The sequence below is a fragment of the Drosophila mojavensis genome, unplaced genomic scaffold, assembly GCF_018153725.1.
Source record: "Drosophila mojavensis isolate 15081-1352.22 unplaced genomic scaffold, ASM1815372v1 contig_36, whole genome shotgun sequence".
Lineage (NCBI taxonomy): Eukaryota > Metazoa > Arthropoda > Insecta > Diptera > Drosophilidae > Drosophila > Drosophila mojavensis.
In genome coordinates this window covers 14,076,693-14,096,761 of record NW_025318858.1, presented here as the reverse complement: position 1 = coordinate 14,096,761, position 20,069 = coordinate 14,076,693, and the positions used below count along the sequence as shown (strand labels likewise).

The 20,069-nt window shown below is 33.7% G+C and overlaps 2 protein-coding genes across 3 annotated transcripts in view; both read left to right on the top strand.

Moving 5' to 3' along the window:
- Positions 1-209: 209 nt before the first annotated feature.
- The window catches only part of LOC6576765 (cell adhesion molecule 2), a 73,284-nt gene continuing 53,424 nt past the window's right edge, over positions 210-20,069 (top strand). The window contains exons 1-2 of one of the 2 annotated variants that reach the window (XM_044008565.1): positions 210-458; positions 14,942-15,650. In XM_044008565.1, the coding sequence (XP_043864500.1) occupies positions 15,323-15,650 (328 nt within the window). In that variant the 5' untranslated portion in view covers positions 210-458; positions 14,942-15,322. The remainder of the gene's footprint in view (positions 459-14,941; positions 15,651-20,069) is intronic. The other variant, XM_032728378.2, reaches the window with a different exon arrangement.
- Positions 2,049-2,660, top strand: LOC6576766 (GTP-binding nuclear protein GSP1/Ran). The gene has a single exon (XM_002002716.1). The coding sequence runs from the start codon at positions 2,049-2,051 to the stop codon at positions 2,658-2,660; it is 612 nt and encodes a 203-aa protein (XP_002002752.1).

Below are 20,069 nucleotides of genomic sequence, written 5' to 3'. Positions count from 1 at the left end.
TCTTTTGAAATGGCCGTGCGGCCACATACAGACACACACACACCGAAAAACTTCGTGGCTTGCGCTGTCGGCAACTTCGTTATTCACTTCAAACGACACGAACTTCGCGACTCTCCGGTTCGGCCAGACGATGCCATCAAACGAAAAGTAACGAAGCGCAGCGTCTGCCACTTGGTGTAATCAGTGCGTGCTGCTAAGTAAATTAGTTTAGTATGATTTTAGTGCGCAACGTTGACGGACGCGACGCTACGCGAAGCTAAGCCAAGACAAGCCAAGCGCATTTACAACAATAACGATAAACGACAATATCGCGCTCGTTGCCCACTTGTGTGTGTTCCGTACACATAATTGTGTTAGTGATTGTGTTAAGCGCGTAACGGTACTTGCATTCAATTTCAGATGTGCGTGCGAAACATTTAGACAGTGCACGCCTTAAAGTATGCAACACCAAGTAAAATGTAAGAAAATGTTGAAGAAAAAAATAAATGTTATTAAATAAATGATGTTAGTAAATAAAAAATATTAAATATTGCTAAGGAGAAGTTGAGAAATGTATTTTGTATTTTAATGATTTTTTAATACTCAAATCTTGCTAAAGCTACACTTTTACTTTAAATACTAAAGCAGCATTCTTTGCTCCTGATCTTTTCGACACTGTTTACTTTTCCAACTGCCAGACATGATTGCATTTTCTGAGCGCCCAGCGAAGCGTGCTTCATTATGGAAAAAAAAGATGATGAAGCAAAAAGCTAGAGACAATAACGAATAGAATATAGAAAAAACAAGTAAGAAAACTCTAGTCGAGAGTGCTCGACTAGATACTACCCTGAACCCAACAAATAAAAATGCCCATTTAGTATGGCTGAAATTTCAATTTCGATGTATTTAAAAATATAAATAAAATACCAAACTCATTTAATAAAATATAAAAATATTTTGAAACAATTAAAAAAAATTAACATCAGTTGCATCGATCGGGATTCGAACCGCGACTTCTCGATCGAGCGTCATGCATCTAACACACTAGGCCACCCCACTCATGCCATTGGCGCTGGCAAAACTCAAATACATTCACTGCTGCTGCGCCATCTACGAAAACTAAACGAAACTAATAGCTGATTTGATTCAACGAATGTTTCTAGAAGAAGTTTGAATGTATGTGTGCACACGCATACGATGCTGTTGTAGCTGCTGCACGTGCGTTTGTTAATTGGCCAAATATTTGATTATTTTTTATTAATTTTTGACTGAACGGAATGTAATGAAACTTTCAGCATATGATCTACATATTATATTGAATATTTGAGAAATTTAAAAAAAAGAAAAATCATTCACAATTAACTATAGTGGCACCTGATTTGAACTTGAATGTTTTTACTCGATAAAAACATAACGGGATGATTTATCGAATTATAAAAGCAAACTCGACGTCCGCGCTGTATATACGGTCATTTAAAAAAAAAAATCAAGTCTCTAGCTCTTATATCTTCGGAAATCGACGCGTTCAAACATACGGACAGACGGACAGACGGACGGACGGACAGACGGACAGACGGACAGACAGACAGACGGACAGGGCCAAATCGACTCAGCTCGTCGCCCTGATCAAGAATATATATACTTTGTGGGGTCTGCCACGCCTCCTTCTGCCTGTTACATACATTTCAACAAAACCATTATACCCTGATTTCCCATTTTCAATGGGTTCAGGGTATAAAAACGAGCATAATTTAATTGCGTTTCTATTCACCGAATGCCTTTGATAAAAACATGAATATGTTTAAATATATATGTTTTATTTATTTATTTATGTTTGTTTTGATACAATTGAGTGTAAAAGTAATATTACTTTTATATGTGATAGAAAATGAAATGTTTATTGAAAATGAAGGCATATTGAAAAACGGGAGACATTTTACGATTTAACTACAGAAATAAATTGAAAGCATACAGTTTCCAATCAAAATAGGCCAAGTTTGGGCCGTATATGTCATTTGTTTTTATTAAATTATACATATATATTTATAAGATCTGGGAGATCAGACAATATGTCTACGGAAGTGCCGATGTACTGTTGCGCTCTGCTCGGGGCTCCCGAATCGGGCAAGACGAGCTTTGCCAAGCGCCACCTAACGGGCGAGTTTGTCAAGAGCTACAGTGCCAATAAGATATATCAGACTTATTTGCTGGAATTCCACACAAGTCAGGGGGATATACGCTACACTCTTTGGAATTCCAATCAAATCGATGATTTCGACTGTCTGCATATACAGTGCGCCATCATTATGACGGATTTCAGCTGTACCCGTACATTCCAGCGTGTGCCCGTACTGCAAACAGCTATACATATACGCTATGGCAACATTCCAGTCGCCCTGTGCGCAAATAAAATGGATCTGGCCCGGAGTAACGGAATAGCATATCGCCTGATCCCGGATCAACCGAAACAGTTTGAATATTTTGAAATGTCCGTGAAGAAGAATGTGAACTGTGAGCAGCCCTTTCTATGGCTGAGTCGTCGGCTGCTCGGAAATGATCAATTGGAGTTCGTTGCCAAGCCGGCCGTCCAGCCCCCCGACATACCCCCGGCACACTGGAAGGCGGCCTTCAAGGGCCTCGCGTTGAACCAGTTGCCGCCCATTGGGGATGACGAATGGTAGTCCTCGGTGCTCCCTGCTGACTAGTGCTGCATGCTCGTGTTCTCTCACCTCACATACAAACGTACAATATATATATTTCTTTTAGTGCAACAATATAATTTAGGAGATACCTTCATTTAACACCTGTGCACACCTTTATTTTACGGTGGTTTTACTACGGTGATATATCTATTGTACTTTGAGGGTAATTTGGTGTGCTCCTACGAAGCCCATTCTGGGAATTAAATATTGGATTAGAATGGGATAAGTTTAGAGTGTTTCGCTGTTAATTTGATGTAATTGAACGGTTGACTAAAGACTGCCGATAGATACAGACGGATTACCTTGAACATCTATAGAGACTTCCTCAGTACGGATATATTATTTTATATATTATATATTATTATTTTATATATTTATGTATTATTTTATATATTATCTATACAAGAAGGATTTGCCATCATTTTTAAAAATGTTCTCTGCTTTACTTTTTGTTCTCAATTTTAGACTTTAAAATGAATATATTGCTCCGCCTTTATTATTTTATCCCTTATCAAGAATCCAGGCTGTTTTTTATTTTTATCATCGAGCATTGATCATCTCAAGAATTAACCAAGCAGCTGTCATTAATCCCCTTCCAACTATGAAATATATGGTCTTCGATATTCCGTTCTATTTATTTAATAATTTCCCAGAAATAATCATAGAAATTTCGTCGAATCATTTTTCAGTGTTTGTTGGACCTTGGCAGACAATTGAACTTGTTTCAAGTTTAATTTGAAATTGAACAAATTGTTCGATAAATATAATTAGAAATCAAATATACAATATATTAAATTATATAAAATTTATTCATTAAAATAGCATCAAATGGTTCAATAAATAATAATTAATTATTAATATATTGAATATTTGAACTAATTCTAAATTTTTGAAAATTGTGTAAGGAATATTAAAAATTAAATATTAACTATAGTTAATATTAAATTATTTAAATAACTGCTTCATCTTCACGCAGTATTTTGGGAATCCAAAAAGTTTACATAAATATAGCTAAGATAATTAATTGTTAATTGCACAACCAATGTGAAAATGTATATATTTGTATGTTTTTGAAAAAATAAAGCAAAGCATTCCGCCAATTGCCAGGTACAGTGCTGACCAGTTGAATATTACAGTTCGTTGGAATTTATAAAATTATAAAGAATTAAAATAGATTTTCTTCTTCTAAATTTTTAAAATATTTAAATGCCTTTGCTGCATCGATCTCTGGCAATAATACATGCTTGTTAATTTCATTAGAAACTATTTAAACTGCATTAAATATGGAACGTTAATTATGGGCAGCACTGTAAACAAGGCTAATGAAAAGCCGAAGCGTTTTTGCCAAAACTAACAAATAGCAGCAGTTTGTTTTAACCATATTGCACACACTCACACACATACACATACGTGCCACTGCCAGCGCCACAGGCAGCAGCGCGATGCACACGCACTTGCAATAAAACCAACATGAAATTTGGATGCATCCACTGAACGCCTCTCTCTTGTGGCACGGCCATTCAATAACCAAGCCAAAATATACGCGTCCCAGTGGCATCTGCAAAGGGGCGCAATCATTTGGCTGGTTTAGCTGCGTAGCTTGGGGAGAAAACAAAAGAGAGAGAACCTTAATGTTTATTTAATTTATTTCGAATATTTATCAAAATATTTACTCAGCATTTATACAATTTTTTCAAAATCATCAAATAAAGCCCTTAAAAAAACCCATAAACTAAGCTGAAAGGAGAAAAGAATTTTTCATATACTGAATTGCCTGCAGCTGAAGGTTTTTTAACTGAATATATTAAATACTAGATTATTAAATGAAAGCAAATAAAGCGGGATTCGATCCCATACAGAAATTATTATTTTTTTTTTTTTTATATATATTTTCAGCTGAGATTTTCCCCTATAAGAACTAAAACTTTTATTGTTATATTTAGTTGTATACCATTAAAAGTTTCAGTTATAGCTAGTATAATATTAATTTAATTAATTATGTAATAAATTTATAAATTCTTTTTAAAATACTTTTAATGAAATTATACAGTTTATAAATAATAAATTTTAGGTTTTCATTTAAAAAATTAAAATACATGTTTCAATCTAAAGAATTAACAATGATTTAAAAAATACCATTTTATATTTTTTATTATTTAAAATATTTTGTATTATTATTTGCTTAAAATGCCATTAATAGTATATAATACAATACTAAAACGAATGTTTTTTGATATTTTGTTTTTATATATATATATTTTTTTTATAATTAGTTTCGTAAAAAATATATAAATTTATATGTGTATATAAAATTCTGCTGTGTTAGTAAACTTTACTCTATATTATACGAAACTATTTCCTTCATTTACAATTTGACTAAAAATTATTTGAAAATATTTAGAAGAATATTCCTTATTGGTCAGCAGCGCAAATGTTAAAAAAAAAATATTAAAAAAAAAAACATTAAAACTTATATTCAATTATTTATTTTTTTTGTTCTAATATTTATTTATTTATTATATTAAAAACTAATTTATTGCACTATTTTAATTTAATATTGTTAAAACTCATTTATTTTTAAATTTTTTTTTTTTTTAATATTTTCTTTATTATTAAATATTAAAGTCAAATATAAATTTGGCTAAATTTATTGAAATTTAAATATAATAGAAATAGTTGCAAAACGTTAAACCACATCAAACTCTTGTGCACGCCACTGGACCACGCACACACATACACACGCAGAGAGAGTGAGAGGGAGAGAGAGAGAGAGAGCAAAAAGCCTTGGGCGTCTGTGCCTCGATGTGCGTATGCTGCAAATATGTATTTTATGCTCTTTATGTGGCTCGGCCGGCATTTTGGGTCCGGGCGCTGCTGTCCGCTAATTAGGCAATATGCACTCGATTGTGTTATAATCATTAAAACCGGAAAATGCATGGTTTTCACGCACACACACACACAGAGAGGCACACTCGCTTAGGTTTGGGGCTATTTCAGAAATATTTCACCTAAATAAAGACGATCGCTATTCGAGCAGCAATTAAAAACCGCCAACAATTTTGGTAGCTTTGCAATGGGAATTCGGCTATTGCTCATTTCCGAAATTTTTGGAGTTTTATTAAAAATTTGCATGTTACGCATGCTGAAAATAGCAGCTAACGTTTGTTGAATACTTTGTCTTGGCTAACTTTATAAGGCTAGGAACAAAAATAATAAACTCTTAATTCAATCAAATAAAATATTTTAATGATTACTTATTGAAATGTTTAGAATACTTGTATAAATTTTATTCTTATTATTATTATTATTATTCTTATATTTTGTTTTTCTGCATTTTAATTGTTTAAGTAATGTCATAAAAAAAAAGTTTTTGCTTAAACTAAATTCATTGGAGGAAATTAATAAAGAATTTATCTTTTTAACTTAACTATTAATAATTTTAGTTAAATCACAATAACACAAAAAATAATAAATTAATTAAATATTTAAAAATTTATTATTTATTACTTTTGAAAAACTCGCAAAAAATAAACTCTTTTATTAAAAAAATAGAAGAAATAAAATTGAATTAATATTTTTTTTTTTTTTTTTAATTTACATCATATTGATTATTTCAATAGATATAATTTATATATTTGCATCTTTTCAATTTGAAATAAATTCAAAACATAGACGATATTTTCGAGAGATATTTTTTTTATTACGCAAATTTTTTTTTTTTTTTTTATCTATATATATTTTTTGCTAAAATCCAAAAATATCCCTCTCAGAGCTATTTTTTTGTTTCTCCTTAATGAGAATAAATGTATGTATATATATTCATAAATTTATTCACTCTGAGTTCGTTCCATAAGCTGTGCTGTAGCTTCAAAATTAATGGATGTGATGTTTTATGTTTTATGAAAGTGTTTATAATAATCATTATGAAGATGATTGAAAAACAATCAATATAATATATGATAATTTTATTCCTTGGTGACGGAAGTGAAAAGAGAATTTGAAAGTTTTGTTGTTGTCCATAGGATCGGCAGCTTTTTCATCAGTCAACATTTTCGATTTGGAATATTTTGCATAGTCATAGTTGTTTTTTCAAAGTGATTGAAACATTGCTATTTCAAATCAAATCAATGTCCAATTAATGCTAATCTCCACAAAAATGGAAAATTTATCAAAAATCTCTGCTACTTTATGCACTACTCTTTCTCTTTACTTAAAATCTTTACTAAATTGCCAATGACTGATAAAAATTTAATAGAATTTAATTTACAGTTTAAAATTTAAAGTACAAATGTCTGCTTATACACAAAAATTACAAATATTTATATATTTTGTACATATCTGTAATATAAATTTTGAGTATATATTTTGGACATTTATCAACTTCATCATTATCAAATATATTTCTTTTGAAAGTTTTACATTTTATTAAAGTTTCATAAGCTCAGTTTCATTTGGTTTTTATACTTGTTATACTTGGCAACTAGTGCGATGGCAGATTCGCTCAAGTTATTCAGTTTTTGATTCAATTTAATATGTGTCTGGCATTTGCGAAAGTATTTCTGGTCCGTCACGTAGGCGAACTTAAAGTCAAAACTTTCGAGATGGCGAACCAAAGGCAAGGGAAAACCAACAGGAAGCGGATGTGAGCGAAAGCAAACACGTGTTGGCAAAATCTTTGCTGCAACAATGTAAACACTCGCCCACTCAAATACACACACACACACACACACACACCGAGACACACGCACACACAGAACGTCACACATACACTCCCCCTCACACAGACATACACTCAGCCTCATTGCATATGTAAACCGGCTTGTAAGCTGGCCAATTTTTTATGTATTTATGCATTTCTTGCAGCAACATTTTCACCCACTTTCTTCTGCTCTTGCTCCCGCTCCTGATCCTGCGTCGGCTTCTTCTTGGTTTCCCTGCTTTTTCTGCGTATTAAAGTTGTCGGTTGAGCCAATGCAACAACAATAACGCCCACCTACCCATAGTAGGTTAATCAAATGCAAGGCAAGAAAAAGAAATTGCAATGCGCGCATCGGCGGAAGGAGGGCAACGGGAATCGGGGGCCGCAGGCGAGTGGAGGGGCCATTGGCATGCGGCATGGGTCCGGCCCGACGGCTAGTTAGTGTGCGCGGGTGTCAGACCTCGTTGGCGTCGCTTTGTGCGTCTGTGTGCGTGTTATATTAAAACATTTTCCAGCCGAGAGGAGACCCACAGCAGCAGCAACAGCAACGGCAGCAACAGCAACAGCAACAGCAGCTGTAGCAATAGCAACTGCAACAGCAACTGCCACAGCGTCAGCAACAGCAGCAGCAGCTGAGTGCAAAGGAAATCTGACAGCTGACGCAAGGACGTGGCCAGGACGACGTGCAGATATGCAGAAGGACACGAATCCGTACACGGATCCCCGATCCCGGTCTTGATTCATCTCAGCTCGATATGCAGCGAACGAACTGCCGTCACATCACGAAATTACCAAACACATTCAGCTCGACTACAACAAATTAGCCAGTCAAGTGCATCGGGCTTTAATCAGTCAGGGATATGCCAGAATATGGAATGCAGTTTACATGCAATCAGAGCGATGTTGCCAATAGAGCCAATCGAACTAATATAATCCTCTTTGACTTATGATACTAAGGCTAGCTAAACTAGCAGGAGGAGTAGGAGGAATCATTGCAGGTTAAATCATATAACTGTATAGTTATAGATGTATAGACAAGCCCATCGATTTGTGCCATAATGCGTAACGTTCTTAAAAGTTAATTTTATTTTTATTTATTTATTTTTATTATTATTATTATTATTTTTTTTTATATGGTTCACTTCATTTCTAATCAAATTTCTGCATTCTTAAGACTTCTGCACATATAAGACTTGGTATTAAAAATTCCATATATACGTAAATATTATTTTATTATTAATATTAATTTATTATTATAATATTAATATTATTATAATATAGTCAACCTATGGTTTTTACCCTAGCTTCTTATCTATCGAATAACAAACAAAAATTGCTATAAACAAATTACAATAGACACATTTAACTGATAATCTTTCGAAATATATAAAAATGGAACAATCCAAATTATATCATTTTTATGTAGAATCCATTTCAGTTGCTTTAATTCATTCTGATTCCAAGCACATGATGAGAGGAGGAATTCCATTTAATTTGCTCCACATCGACTCCGACACCTGCAAACTTCAAGTTGGGGACAGATTTAAACTTTCGAAACGACACATTGATTTCGTAAACAATTATTGAAGTTTACAAGTTGTGAGTGAAAACGAAGCGGCAGCTGTCGCGAAAGGTTTCGCTTTAGACAGCGATTTCCGCTGGGTGTCAACTGTTTCGCTTCCTTCTCATTTCAGTTTTGTTTTTTTTTTTGGCAACAGCAAAATATTTAAGTTGCCAGACAATTTTGATGGCCAGCTGGAATTTGGGCATAATTTCTGACGCTTTATGCACATAATGAGCGACAGCGCTGCAGAGGAGAGTCTGAAATACCTGAACGATGCCAGCAGGTGACATAAAACAAGCCCTTTATGCGACAAGCAGCTGCTGCCTGCAGTTGCCGACACGCAAAGGTAGCCCAAATATATACGTATATATATTACGTTGAGGAATGCGAGTGGGAATGGGATATCGCGTGAGTCGTGTGAAATATAGTTAGAAAACAAAGCGATGTTGGAGTGGGGTGGCATTGGCTCTGGCCATAGGGATAAGAGTCAGAGTACGGACAAGTTTCGTGGTGGGAGGGGGGTAGATATAATCATTTGTTATTTTGTTGCCCAGCTAAATAAGCGAAAGGCATGCAGGATTAGCGGCTCGAAATGACAGTTGGAATCATTTAACGAAACGATCCGCGCGCGCTGTTGCCGCATTTCAGTGTTTGTCATTTAACGATTGACAGTTGTTGATAAAAGGCCAAATGAAATGGAAACGTTGAGAACAAAGCAAGGCAAAGCAAAGCAAAGCAAGGCAAAGTGAATGCAAACAATAAGCAAACAAACAGTTGAGACAACGGCCACAACACTAAACCCAACACTAAACACCTCCGGCTGCCAGTGTTGACAGTCGCCATGAAAATGTTAATGATGCGCCGGCCCTAAAAAGGTGTCAACTGCCTTAGCCAGAGTTGCCCAAAGAAGTTGTTGCACTTTCTCACACAAACTCTCTCTCTCTATCTCTCTCTCACTGCTTCGCTACCTCGTTTGCCTTGCCTCCCCATCTCTTTGTAGCTCTGTGAGCTATTTATCATTATGACATTGTTTGGCTTTTCGAGCTGATTTGCCTTGGGAGCGCCATCTGCGTCGCCTCAGGTCTCCAAGCTGTTAATCAAAGCGAGCACAAAAGTTGCCAGCAACATTCAGCTGGGGAATATTTTTGATTCAAATATGAGTGAAGCTCTTTGCACTCGGTTTATCTTGAGAGCAAGAGGAGCAGCAAGAGAAGCGGCAGGAGCAGCAGGAAGTCTGCTTAGTTCTTTGCGACTTTTGAATCGATAGAAAATATTTTAATTGCTGCAGTTGAGTTGCCTAAGCAACCCAAGGGCGCAGTTGCATCACTAAGCAGCTCAGATTTCATTTATATTTTACCCCATTCAGTATTATCTAACTCAAGCTGAAGGAAATTGCTGGCCAGAGCTCAATATTTAAGTTTATTTAAATTTGACATGAATTCTAATTTCTATTAAAAAAATAGGTAAATTATATAAAAAATGTGTATATTAGCTGGGAATACAAAAATAAATAAATAATAAAAATAATAAATAAATTATAAAAATAAAATTAAAATAAATAAAAATATAAATAAAATCCATTCTTAACAGAAATTCAATTTAACCTTATCTTTTATGTTAAATATTTTTGATAAACTCTTATATATATAAATTTTATTCATACATATACTTGAAATTAAATTTAATAAAAATCATCTATAATAGTAGTTCGATTTAATTATGAGCTTTTTAATTAAATTAAATCTCTAATTAAATCTCTCTCTCTCTCTCTATGTATATGTATATATGAATAAAATATTATATAATATACTACGTATTTATTAAAGAATAACTATTATTATTTAACTAAATTTGCTTTATAAATATATACATATGTATGTATATAAATTTAGTAAATAAATTTTTCAATACAATTTTCATATGATTCTGATATATAATTATTATGTAAGTATATACATGAATATATTTTTACATGAATACATTATTATTAATATATTTATATATTATAAAAAAAAATTAATTCTGATTTTTTTTATTTATATGAATATAGTATAAATATATATATATAATATTATTTCCCTGCCTATGAATTTGAATAAAATATATTTATTATAAAATAATTAAATTTTTTATTTTTTATAGACACATATGGATGTAATATAATTATTTTACATATCTTTATTGCAAATGATTTTATTATTTTATAATGCTAATTTTATCTGTTAAGCATAGGAAATATTTTTTGTAAATATTTTACATATAATTATATTTTTTTTTATTATTCTTATTTACTTTAAAGAAGTATTTTTAATTAATATTTGAAAATACTTCTGTGAGCTCAAGTGAGAAATATTAACTATGTATATTTATCATAAATACCTTAATACCTTTAGATTCCTAATAAATGAATACAATAAGTTTAAAAAATTAAATTCAACTCATAATATTATTATGTAATACATCGAAGGCTTTTATAACATATCAATAAATGTAAATATAAAATATATAACATATATATATATATATATATATATATATATATATATATATTATTTTGGCGCTTATCAGAGTGCACAAAGAATCTGCCAGATCTGGTTCGCCTCGCCTATGCCCGCCTCGCCTGATTCATAATCATTTCACATTTACTCAATTACGTTCATAAATGTCAGATTGGGGCCACGTTGGGTAGCGCTGGGTATGCCTGGTTCTATGGGCCGCAACCCGACAACCGGTTAAGCCAATTTATTAAATAAAAAACCATTTGTCACATTTTATTCAAGTTTTCAACGCCTTTTTGGCGTTGCGTGGCCCGTTGCTATCTTTATGACATTTTCGGCGCTCAATGGCGGCTGAAAAGCCCCTAAAAAGCCATAAAGCCAGCGACGACCTGGCCGAAAACGGTCACAAAAGGGCGCTGCGGTTCAAACAGGCTGGACAAAAGGTCATCCCAGCATTTCGCTTCATTAATTTCACCTGGTCAACTGATAAAAAAAAAAAAAAAAAAAAAAAAAAAAAAAAAAAAAAAACAGCCGTCGTTGATCATAATAAATATAATATGTAATAACCAGATAATAACAATACCAACGAGCCCTTCAAATTTAGTTACTTTTTGTGGGCTTTTCTTTTTTAAATTAAATATATATTATATATACTTTATTTTCTTTATACTATATTTTGACCAATTTTTTGACCTCGCCTCGTTGTCAGAACTTGAAAGCATTCGAAAGACTCGCTGAGACAATGCCGCATGCTCACCGCAATTAGTTGATTGCTGAGCGGGCTCAACTCCATCAAAGATTGTAAGTGCTTTCAATTTCATAGCCAAGCAGACTCGGTCTCGCTCTCAGCATATTTCCCTCTTACACACTCTCTTTCTCTCTCTCTCTCTCTTTCATTTAGTTGGGGCGCTCTCAACGGAAATTAAACTTGTCCAAAAGTTTAAATGCCTTTCAGCCGCTTCCCGTTGTGTTTTGCTTGACTTTTGTTCTCAAGTTGTCGTTGCCACGCCCCCGCTCTGGCCGCCCCCCGGCTGGCTGGCTGGTTGGCTGGCCATGTCTCCCACTTTATGTACATTTATTGTATGTACCCACTCGACGAGTTTTCTAATTTGCGCGCGGCAAGCAATTAAAGGCTGCATCCGTTTTGATGCTGTAAGGCATCCTTTCTACTCTCTCCCCTCTCTCTCCCCATTATCCCTCCCTCCCATCTTCGCTTTATACTATTAAGCGCAGCATCCAGCTCACTCTAGCTGCTTATGCTACAAATTAAGCATGTCAAGTTACTCATACGCCTCGTTATCACATCCAGCCTCTCTCAAGCGCAGCTAATGAGCAATGAATTACCACCTTGACTGTGCTGCAAGCGCGCATTATGCGGATCTTTTGACTGTCAGTGGCATAACTGTAAGGGCTTAGTATGGCCTTTGCATAGACAAAAGGACAAAATACAAGTCTGTAAACTTTATTTATACATATATAATATACATGAATTATGCATTAGGGTGTAGTTTAAATGTTTATCAGCTGGAAAAGTGTCTTATTTGGAAATAGTCGAAATATTTATATTATTATTATTCATAATAGTGGGCTACAAGCAAATCTAGTTGATGTGACTTAGCTGGGCAGTTCTAGTGGCAATCTGAATAATTTCAGTAATTGTAATTTAGATATATGTATAAGTGTTTTTCACTTACACTCTGAGAAATCAAAACAGTTAACTTTTATTGGCTAGCTATGCAGATGAGTTAAAAAATAATAAATTTAGTTATAAATGCAATTTAGTGTAATGTGATGATATACAAATGTCAATGAATATGCTTATTTTAATTCTTTATAATTTACTTTATTTATTTCAAATAAATAAATAAAATTTAAATAAATTAAATTATTTTAATAGTAAATAATACTTTTATATAGTATCAGTGACAGAAGTAGTTGAGCCTGCTGCCTGGACTCTGTCCACTGTGCCCGCCCGCATTTGCCATTGCTGGCCATTGCTAGGCGACGGAACAACTTAATCTCCCTTGGGCTGCCTTTCACCTTGAAATTGAGTTTATAAGGCTTTAAAGACTGTTTAAAGAACTTATTGGTTCATTCATCAGCAGACTCTTATTCGCCTTGATACCCCTGCTAAGCTGTAGCCATGCGAGAACTCGTTGCTTGCTCTCGCTAAGAGAGCCAAAGCAAGTGAAGCCAGCGTACACATTTTGTGTGTGTGTGTTTACCCAATGCATTGCAATGGCCTGTAGCTGTGACTTGAGAAAGTGGGAGAGAGAGAGAGAGAGTAGCAGTTATCTTATGTAGTAGTAGTAGTAGTAGAATCAGAACCTCTAAACTAAAACCAAACATTCTTGTGTGCAAACTGTGTGTGTTTTTTGTTGGTGCTTAAACTTTTTTATACAAATATTTATTGTATTATTTGTGCTTAGCGTCCTTTTGTGTATTTTAAATCCTGCACATTTTGCAGTCTTTAGGGCAAAATAAAAAATAATAAAAAAAAGAGGAAAGAATTCCATACAAATTTGCATTAAAAAATAAAAATATAATTTTTAAAAAATCAATATATAATTTCAATGAACGACAACTTAACTTAAGTAGACGGACTGTAAAAAAATTAAAATATTAATTGTAATCTGCAAATAAGCAAATTAGCAGGTATTCATATAGTCAGCATTAGGAGAGTTAAATAGATTTAAATATTCAATCAGATGTGAGATATTGATAAACATCAAATTTAACAATGATAAAGTTAAAAAAATAAAAATAAAAAATTAAAATGATCCAATACACTCATTTTATTTTCGTGAATGAGTAGATTTATATATTAATTTATTTCCATAAGTAAAGTAAGTAAAAATACATTTTGAATGTGTATGAATATTTTGAAGAATACATATATATATATGTATATATAGCTTGAAAAATATTTCTCGTAAGTGAAATCGTGTGCAATTGTTGTCTACGGCTTGGACACTTACAGCTGAAAGGAAGTAAATATCTGCGAGACTTTTAAATACAATAAGCCCCATCTCTCTCATACAGTGCTTCTATCTCTTTCCCTCTTTCCCCCATATCAGTGATAAGCGATGCTCTTGCAACCATAATTAAGCCACAAAGTTGGCAACTATTAATGCCGGCTATGCATGCTGTTAGCACATAATTTATAACCACTCAGACAAAGGGTAAACAGAGAGAGAGAGAGAGAGAGAGAGAGGTAGAGTCGAGACAGACACTGAGAGGGAGTGAGGCAAATTGTTAAACGCTGCGTTATGCAAATGAATAAATAATGAAATATTTAATAATGCCATGATGAAAACTTATACCAAAAGCAAAAAAGAGAAAAAATATATATATATGTTATAATGGTAATAATAAATGTGCGCATTAAAAAAGATGTTTATTAAAACATGTCATGCATTTTGATACAATAATTTTAACATGTATTTATTTTTGTATTTCTTTTTTTTTTTTTTTTTTTTTTTTTTTTTGCTATTTGCAGTTGTGGACATCGTCGTAGTCCATGGGGAGGCGAGTGCAGCCAGCGCTGCAATGGAAAATGCATTTTGCCACTCAGCCGAGGGCTGAACAAATTGTTGCGCGTAAATATTTAAGAGACGCAATGAATTGCCATTGAAACAAAGATAAAGAGCGCATTTTCGCACACAGATAAAGAATATGCGTGGCGCCCCTACGCTGCCCCGCCCCATTCCGCAGAAAGAACAAACTACTATGCAACTGCAACTAGCGCGCGCGTAAACATTGACAAAAGCAAACCAAACAGCATTCCAACAAAGTATAAAAAATAATAATAGCGCAAATATTAAACAGTCAAGGAGAAGCAAGAGCGAGTGAGAGAACAGAAGGAAAGAAATAAAAACGAATGCATAAACAAATAAAAATGAAAATTAAAATATTTCCGCTGACAGCGGATGCAACAGCAGCAGCAGCAACAGCAGCAACAGCAATGAAACAGCAACGGAAACATAAAATGCCGGAAATATGCTCATGGCTAATTGTTGCCGCTGCCGCCGTCTCGGCCAGTTGGTTGACCCTTTCGCGGTCTCTGGTCGCCGCACAGGACGCCCACGATGTGGACAGCGAGATGCATCAGCATCATTTGGATCTGTTGCACCATCAGCAGCAGCAGCAGCATTCCGATTTCATTATCGGCGAGTCCGAGGAGCGGGATCACATAGCCCATCATCTGGGTAAGTGCAAACAGACAGATAATACACGGATATATATTCAAGAGAAAACCAATATGATTGAAATGATGCGCAAATATTATTGATACAGATTGGGGGAAAATATTTACTTAAATTGTTTGCTTTGTTTCATGTGCTTAATATGAATACTTAATAATGAACAATTCAATGAATCAGAGTAATATAATAATAGTTAGATTGTGCAAATATTTACTTAGCTTGTTAAATAAGCTTAATAGTATATAAACTGTTAACAGTTAATCAGCTTGTGGGAAATGAATAATATTATAAAAATTTATTAAAAAAAAAAAAAAAAATACTAAAATTTAAATATAAACATAATAACTATTATAATAGAATAAAATAAATTAAATATAAAATAAAAATAAAATAATTAAATAAAAATAATTAATTATTATGCATTATTTAAAAATCCTTAAAAAAATGAAGCAATCCACGAATAAATATAAAATATAATAGATATTTAGTATTATTATTATTTACTTAAATAAAAATAAATACTTATATATAGAGTTTGCCTTCAATAAGAAAAATATTACAATAACATTAAAATATATAATTAAAATATATAAATATATAAATCGAATTTAATAGTTAAAAAAAAAAAATACAATTTAAGTTTTTATTATTCATTTTTGTGGCTATATATTTACAAAAATATTTTTTATATAACTTTACATTATATAATCTGCTTAATATGCTTAACTGAAACGAACCAATAAAATTCTATTTCAGCCCAAATCTTCATGGGAAAATACACAATTTTATAATTTTGTTCTACAAAATTTTATAATTTTATAATTAGTAATTAGTAATATTATACAATAATTTAATTTTATTTTTATATTATATTATATATTACAAAATAATTTAAACAAAAGCTTTTGGTTGTCTTTGTGGTATATTTAAAAGATACTTAAATCTATCAAAGAAGATATAAAACTTGCACTGAAAATATTTTCATTACAGTAAATCTTTTAAATATATAATATAAATTGAAAATCTATAAAATAAGAAAGCAATTTCAACAGCTTTGTGGATTATGTTACTTAGTACCTGCCCGACTGGGATAGAGCTGCGAATCGAAGTTTTAAGCTTGAGCACAATAATAAGAGCTACTCGTGCAAGTCCTTTGACAAATTAAAGTGTCCAGAGGAGAAACTCTCTTATGGTAGTCGAGATGAATTCCAGCCACGTCACTTTGTTCGATTTTTGTAGCTGACAGCGAGTCCCAGAGGGTGAGGAAGGGTGAGGGAGAGAGTGCGGGAGGGAAAACCCCTAAATGGGATAGCCGGGGCTGTTAGCACGCTCTATTTGCGTTTGCTTTTGCTTAGCACAAGGTCAACTTGGCGTGTGGCTGCCAAGTGCCAACAAACTTTTGAGTGTCGCCCGGCCGTAGCCACTCCGTGTCACTTGAGCGGAATTATGTGAGTGACAAGCCGGAGCTGAGGACGGCCGCCTCTCCCCGCCGAACGCCAGTTTGGCTCATTTCACACGCCGGCGCCGGTTGCGGGCGAGGGCGTGCTCTTCGGTCGCCTGGCTTTAGTGGCCGTTTAAGTTGGCCCTAAGACCTAAGCCGTTCACAGAATAATTAAAGTGACCCACAGTACCCACAGTACCCAGGGTACCCACAGCACCCAGCCCCTGCCCGCCCACATGGCGTATGCGTATTCTCCCTCACATTCGCATTCGCATTCGAATTGCGGCTGCCTGACATAAACTGTGGTCTGTCTCTGCCCCAAATGTCTAAGCACATACACACACGCACACACACACACACGCACACAGTACAGAGCCGTGTTTTGTGGCCACTTAAGTTTTCTTTGTGCCTGACTTGTGGGCTGCTATTGCTCTGCTGTGGGTGCTCAACAAGTGGGCAACAGTTGACATTGTCCAACAATGTTTCTCCCTCTCTCATACACAAATGTACATATAGGCTTGTATGTGTGTGTGTGTGTTTTGTTAAATATGAAAGCACATCTGCTTAGGCCGCTGGCTTCTGGCTGGACACAAAAAGTGATTGACACTCTGATTGATGGCGCTTTGGGTCGTCGAGCACTTTCCTTCGGTTTTTTCTCTCTCTTTTTGGGCTTATGACTTGACAATGTTGAGCAAGTTTTTCATTGTGCATTGCACTGAATTTAAAGCATGCTCTTTATGATTAAACACACTCATGTGTGCTCAGAGGGGTTTTTTTTTTTTTTTTTTTTTTTAAGCATTATCAACAAGTTTACGACAAATTTGCCAAATTTATGAGGCTATGAAAAGGGTTATTTCATTTGGATTAGGCGATTTCTGTGCAGGATATATAAAGTATTTTGTTGTATTATGATATAAAATATTAAATTTCACTATTTTCTATTAATTTAATTTTTTTATTATTTGGTTTGATAAATCTTGATCCTGAGTTTATATTTTAAAGTTCTTTTTGCTGGGACCTTCTTAAGGTATTTTTGTGTTTTATTTCTTCAATATTATTTTCACCAGACAGACTTAATGAAAGTGCTAACATAGAGAGAGAGAGAGGGAGAGAGGGAGAGAGAGAGAGAGAGAGAGGAATATAGAAGGAGATAGAGAGAAATAGGATGAGAAAGGGATTAAAAAGGAATAAAGGAGAGTTACTGGAAAGAGCGCGTGAGAGGCAGAGGAGTAAAGATAAAGAAAGTGGATCAGAGAAACAAAGACAAAAAAAAAACAAAAAAAAAAATATGAAATGAAATTAAACAAGCAATATTATTATTATATTATTTGTTATACATATATTATATTTATTTTATTATTAAAATTATTAAATTTTATTGTAACATACATATATATAATATTTTTATAATATAAATAATAATATATTTATTAATTAATTATTTTTACTTTAATTATATTTATTTTGTAGCATTATTATTTAATATAATTTTTTATTTTTAATCTGAGTGAAAACTGCAAGCAATTTGACAACTTTAAAATATTTTATTTATATTTTTTTAATACTATAAACAATGCCTATTATATTATAGTTCTACTATTTAATATATTTATCATTTTTAGAAGAGTGTAGAAACAAAATATAAAAATATGTATTGTAAATATATGTATTAAGATTTATATCATAAGAATATATAATATATATACATATATAGGTTTTATCGAACTACTCATTCGATGAAATCTTACAATCGTAAATGTTATAATTATAGTCGACTGCTATATATGGGCTATATAATGAGATTTTAATTTAGATTTAATTAATTTGACGTTATATAATGCATAATACAAGCAATATGAAGAAGAAAATACAAAAAATAAGAAATAAACATAAACTCTATTTTCATTGAACTTTTGACTTTCAATTCAAAAGCGCTTCGAAGCGAAAATCTAATAGTTAATAGTTATTGCAATTAAAAGTTGCGCTAGGAATAAATAAATATTGAAATTGGGAACTCGCACAATTCAATAAAAATTTATGTACAAACTGTGAAACTTTTGGCATTTAGCTATCAAAAACTTTATGCCGCTGATTATAGACCTGCGTGTGTGTCTATGTGTGTGTCAGAGATAGTTGCAGATAGTTTTGCTTTGCTCATCTCTTAATAGGATTTTAATCACGTAGTCTAAACTTTAGCGCTATATCAATTTTGTCCGTCTTCGCTGGCACGTTTGGCTCTGTCAGATGAAATTTCTGCAGCTCGGTCTCTGATTGCGCTTAACTGTTCTCGCGATGTGCATTTCGTGATGTTTGTGTGCCAGCCACGCCCAATTCCCTGCACAGTTAAACATCGACCCAGCCCCCATCCTTTGGCGTCGCAATTGTTTGACAATTTTTCAACAATTTCACCCAGTTCGCAAAAAATTGGATAGCCGAAAAAAAAGAACGTCGAAACTCTTGCCATTCACAGCTTTCCATTGCTATTCATGTATGTATGTGTGTGAGTGTTTGTGGTTGTTTGTGTTGTTGTGTGCATCTTTCACACGCTTTTGCGTTGCTGCTAAAAGTATGCAACACTTTTTGCGCTTTGCATTGTTTAGCGCTTCGTCTGGCCAACGGGGCGGATGAGCAACATAAAAAAGAAAAAGAGAGAGGGAGAGGGAGAAAAAAGAAAAAGCCGAGAGCAAAGCACCGACCGAGGCAGAAGCCAACTACAATCACGGCTGCTGTTAGCCTTTGAGGCGTTTTGTTGCTTTATTGTGTGGAGTGTGCGTGCTCGTGTTGTTGTCAAAGCTGTTGTTGTTGGTGCTGTTGTTGTTGTCGCAGCAGTCGCAGTAGTTGCTGTAATTTGTATTTCATTTTGCATACTTGTGTCGTGACAGTAGTTGCAGGGTATATATGCAGCCGACAGAGAGTTGAAACTGCTGGCATTTTTGTATACCCTAGCAAAACATTGATGTTCACGACGATGTCGTTATCGA

Coding starts and splice junctions, on each gene's coding strand:
- LOC6576766 (XM_002002716.1), top strand. CDS start 2,049: ATGTCTACGGAAGTGCCGATGTACTGTTGCGCTCTGCTCGGGGCTCCC.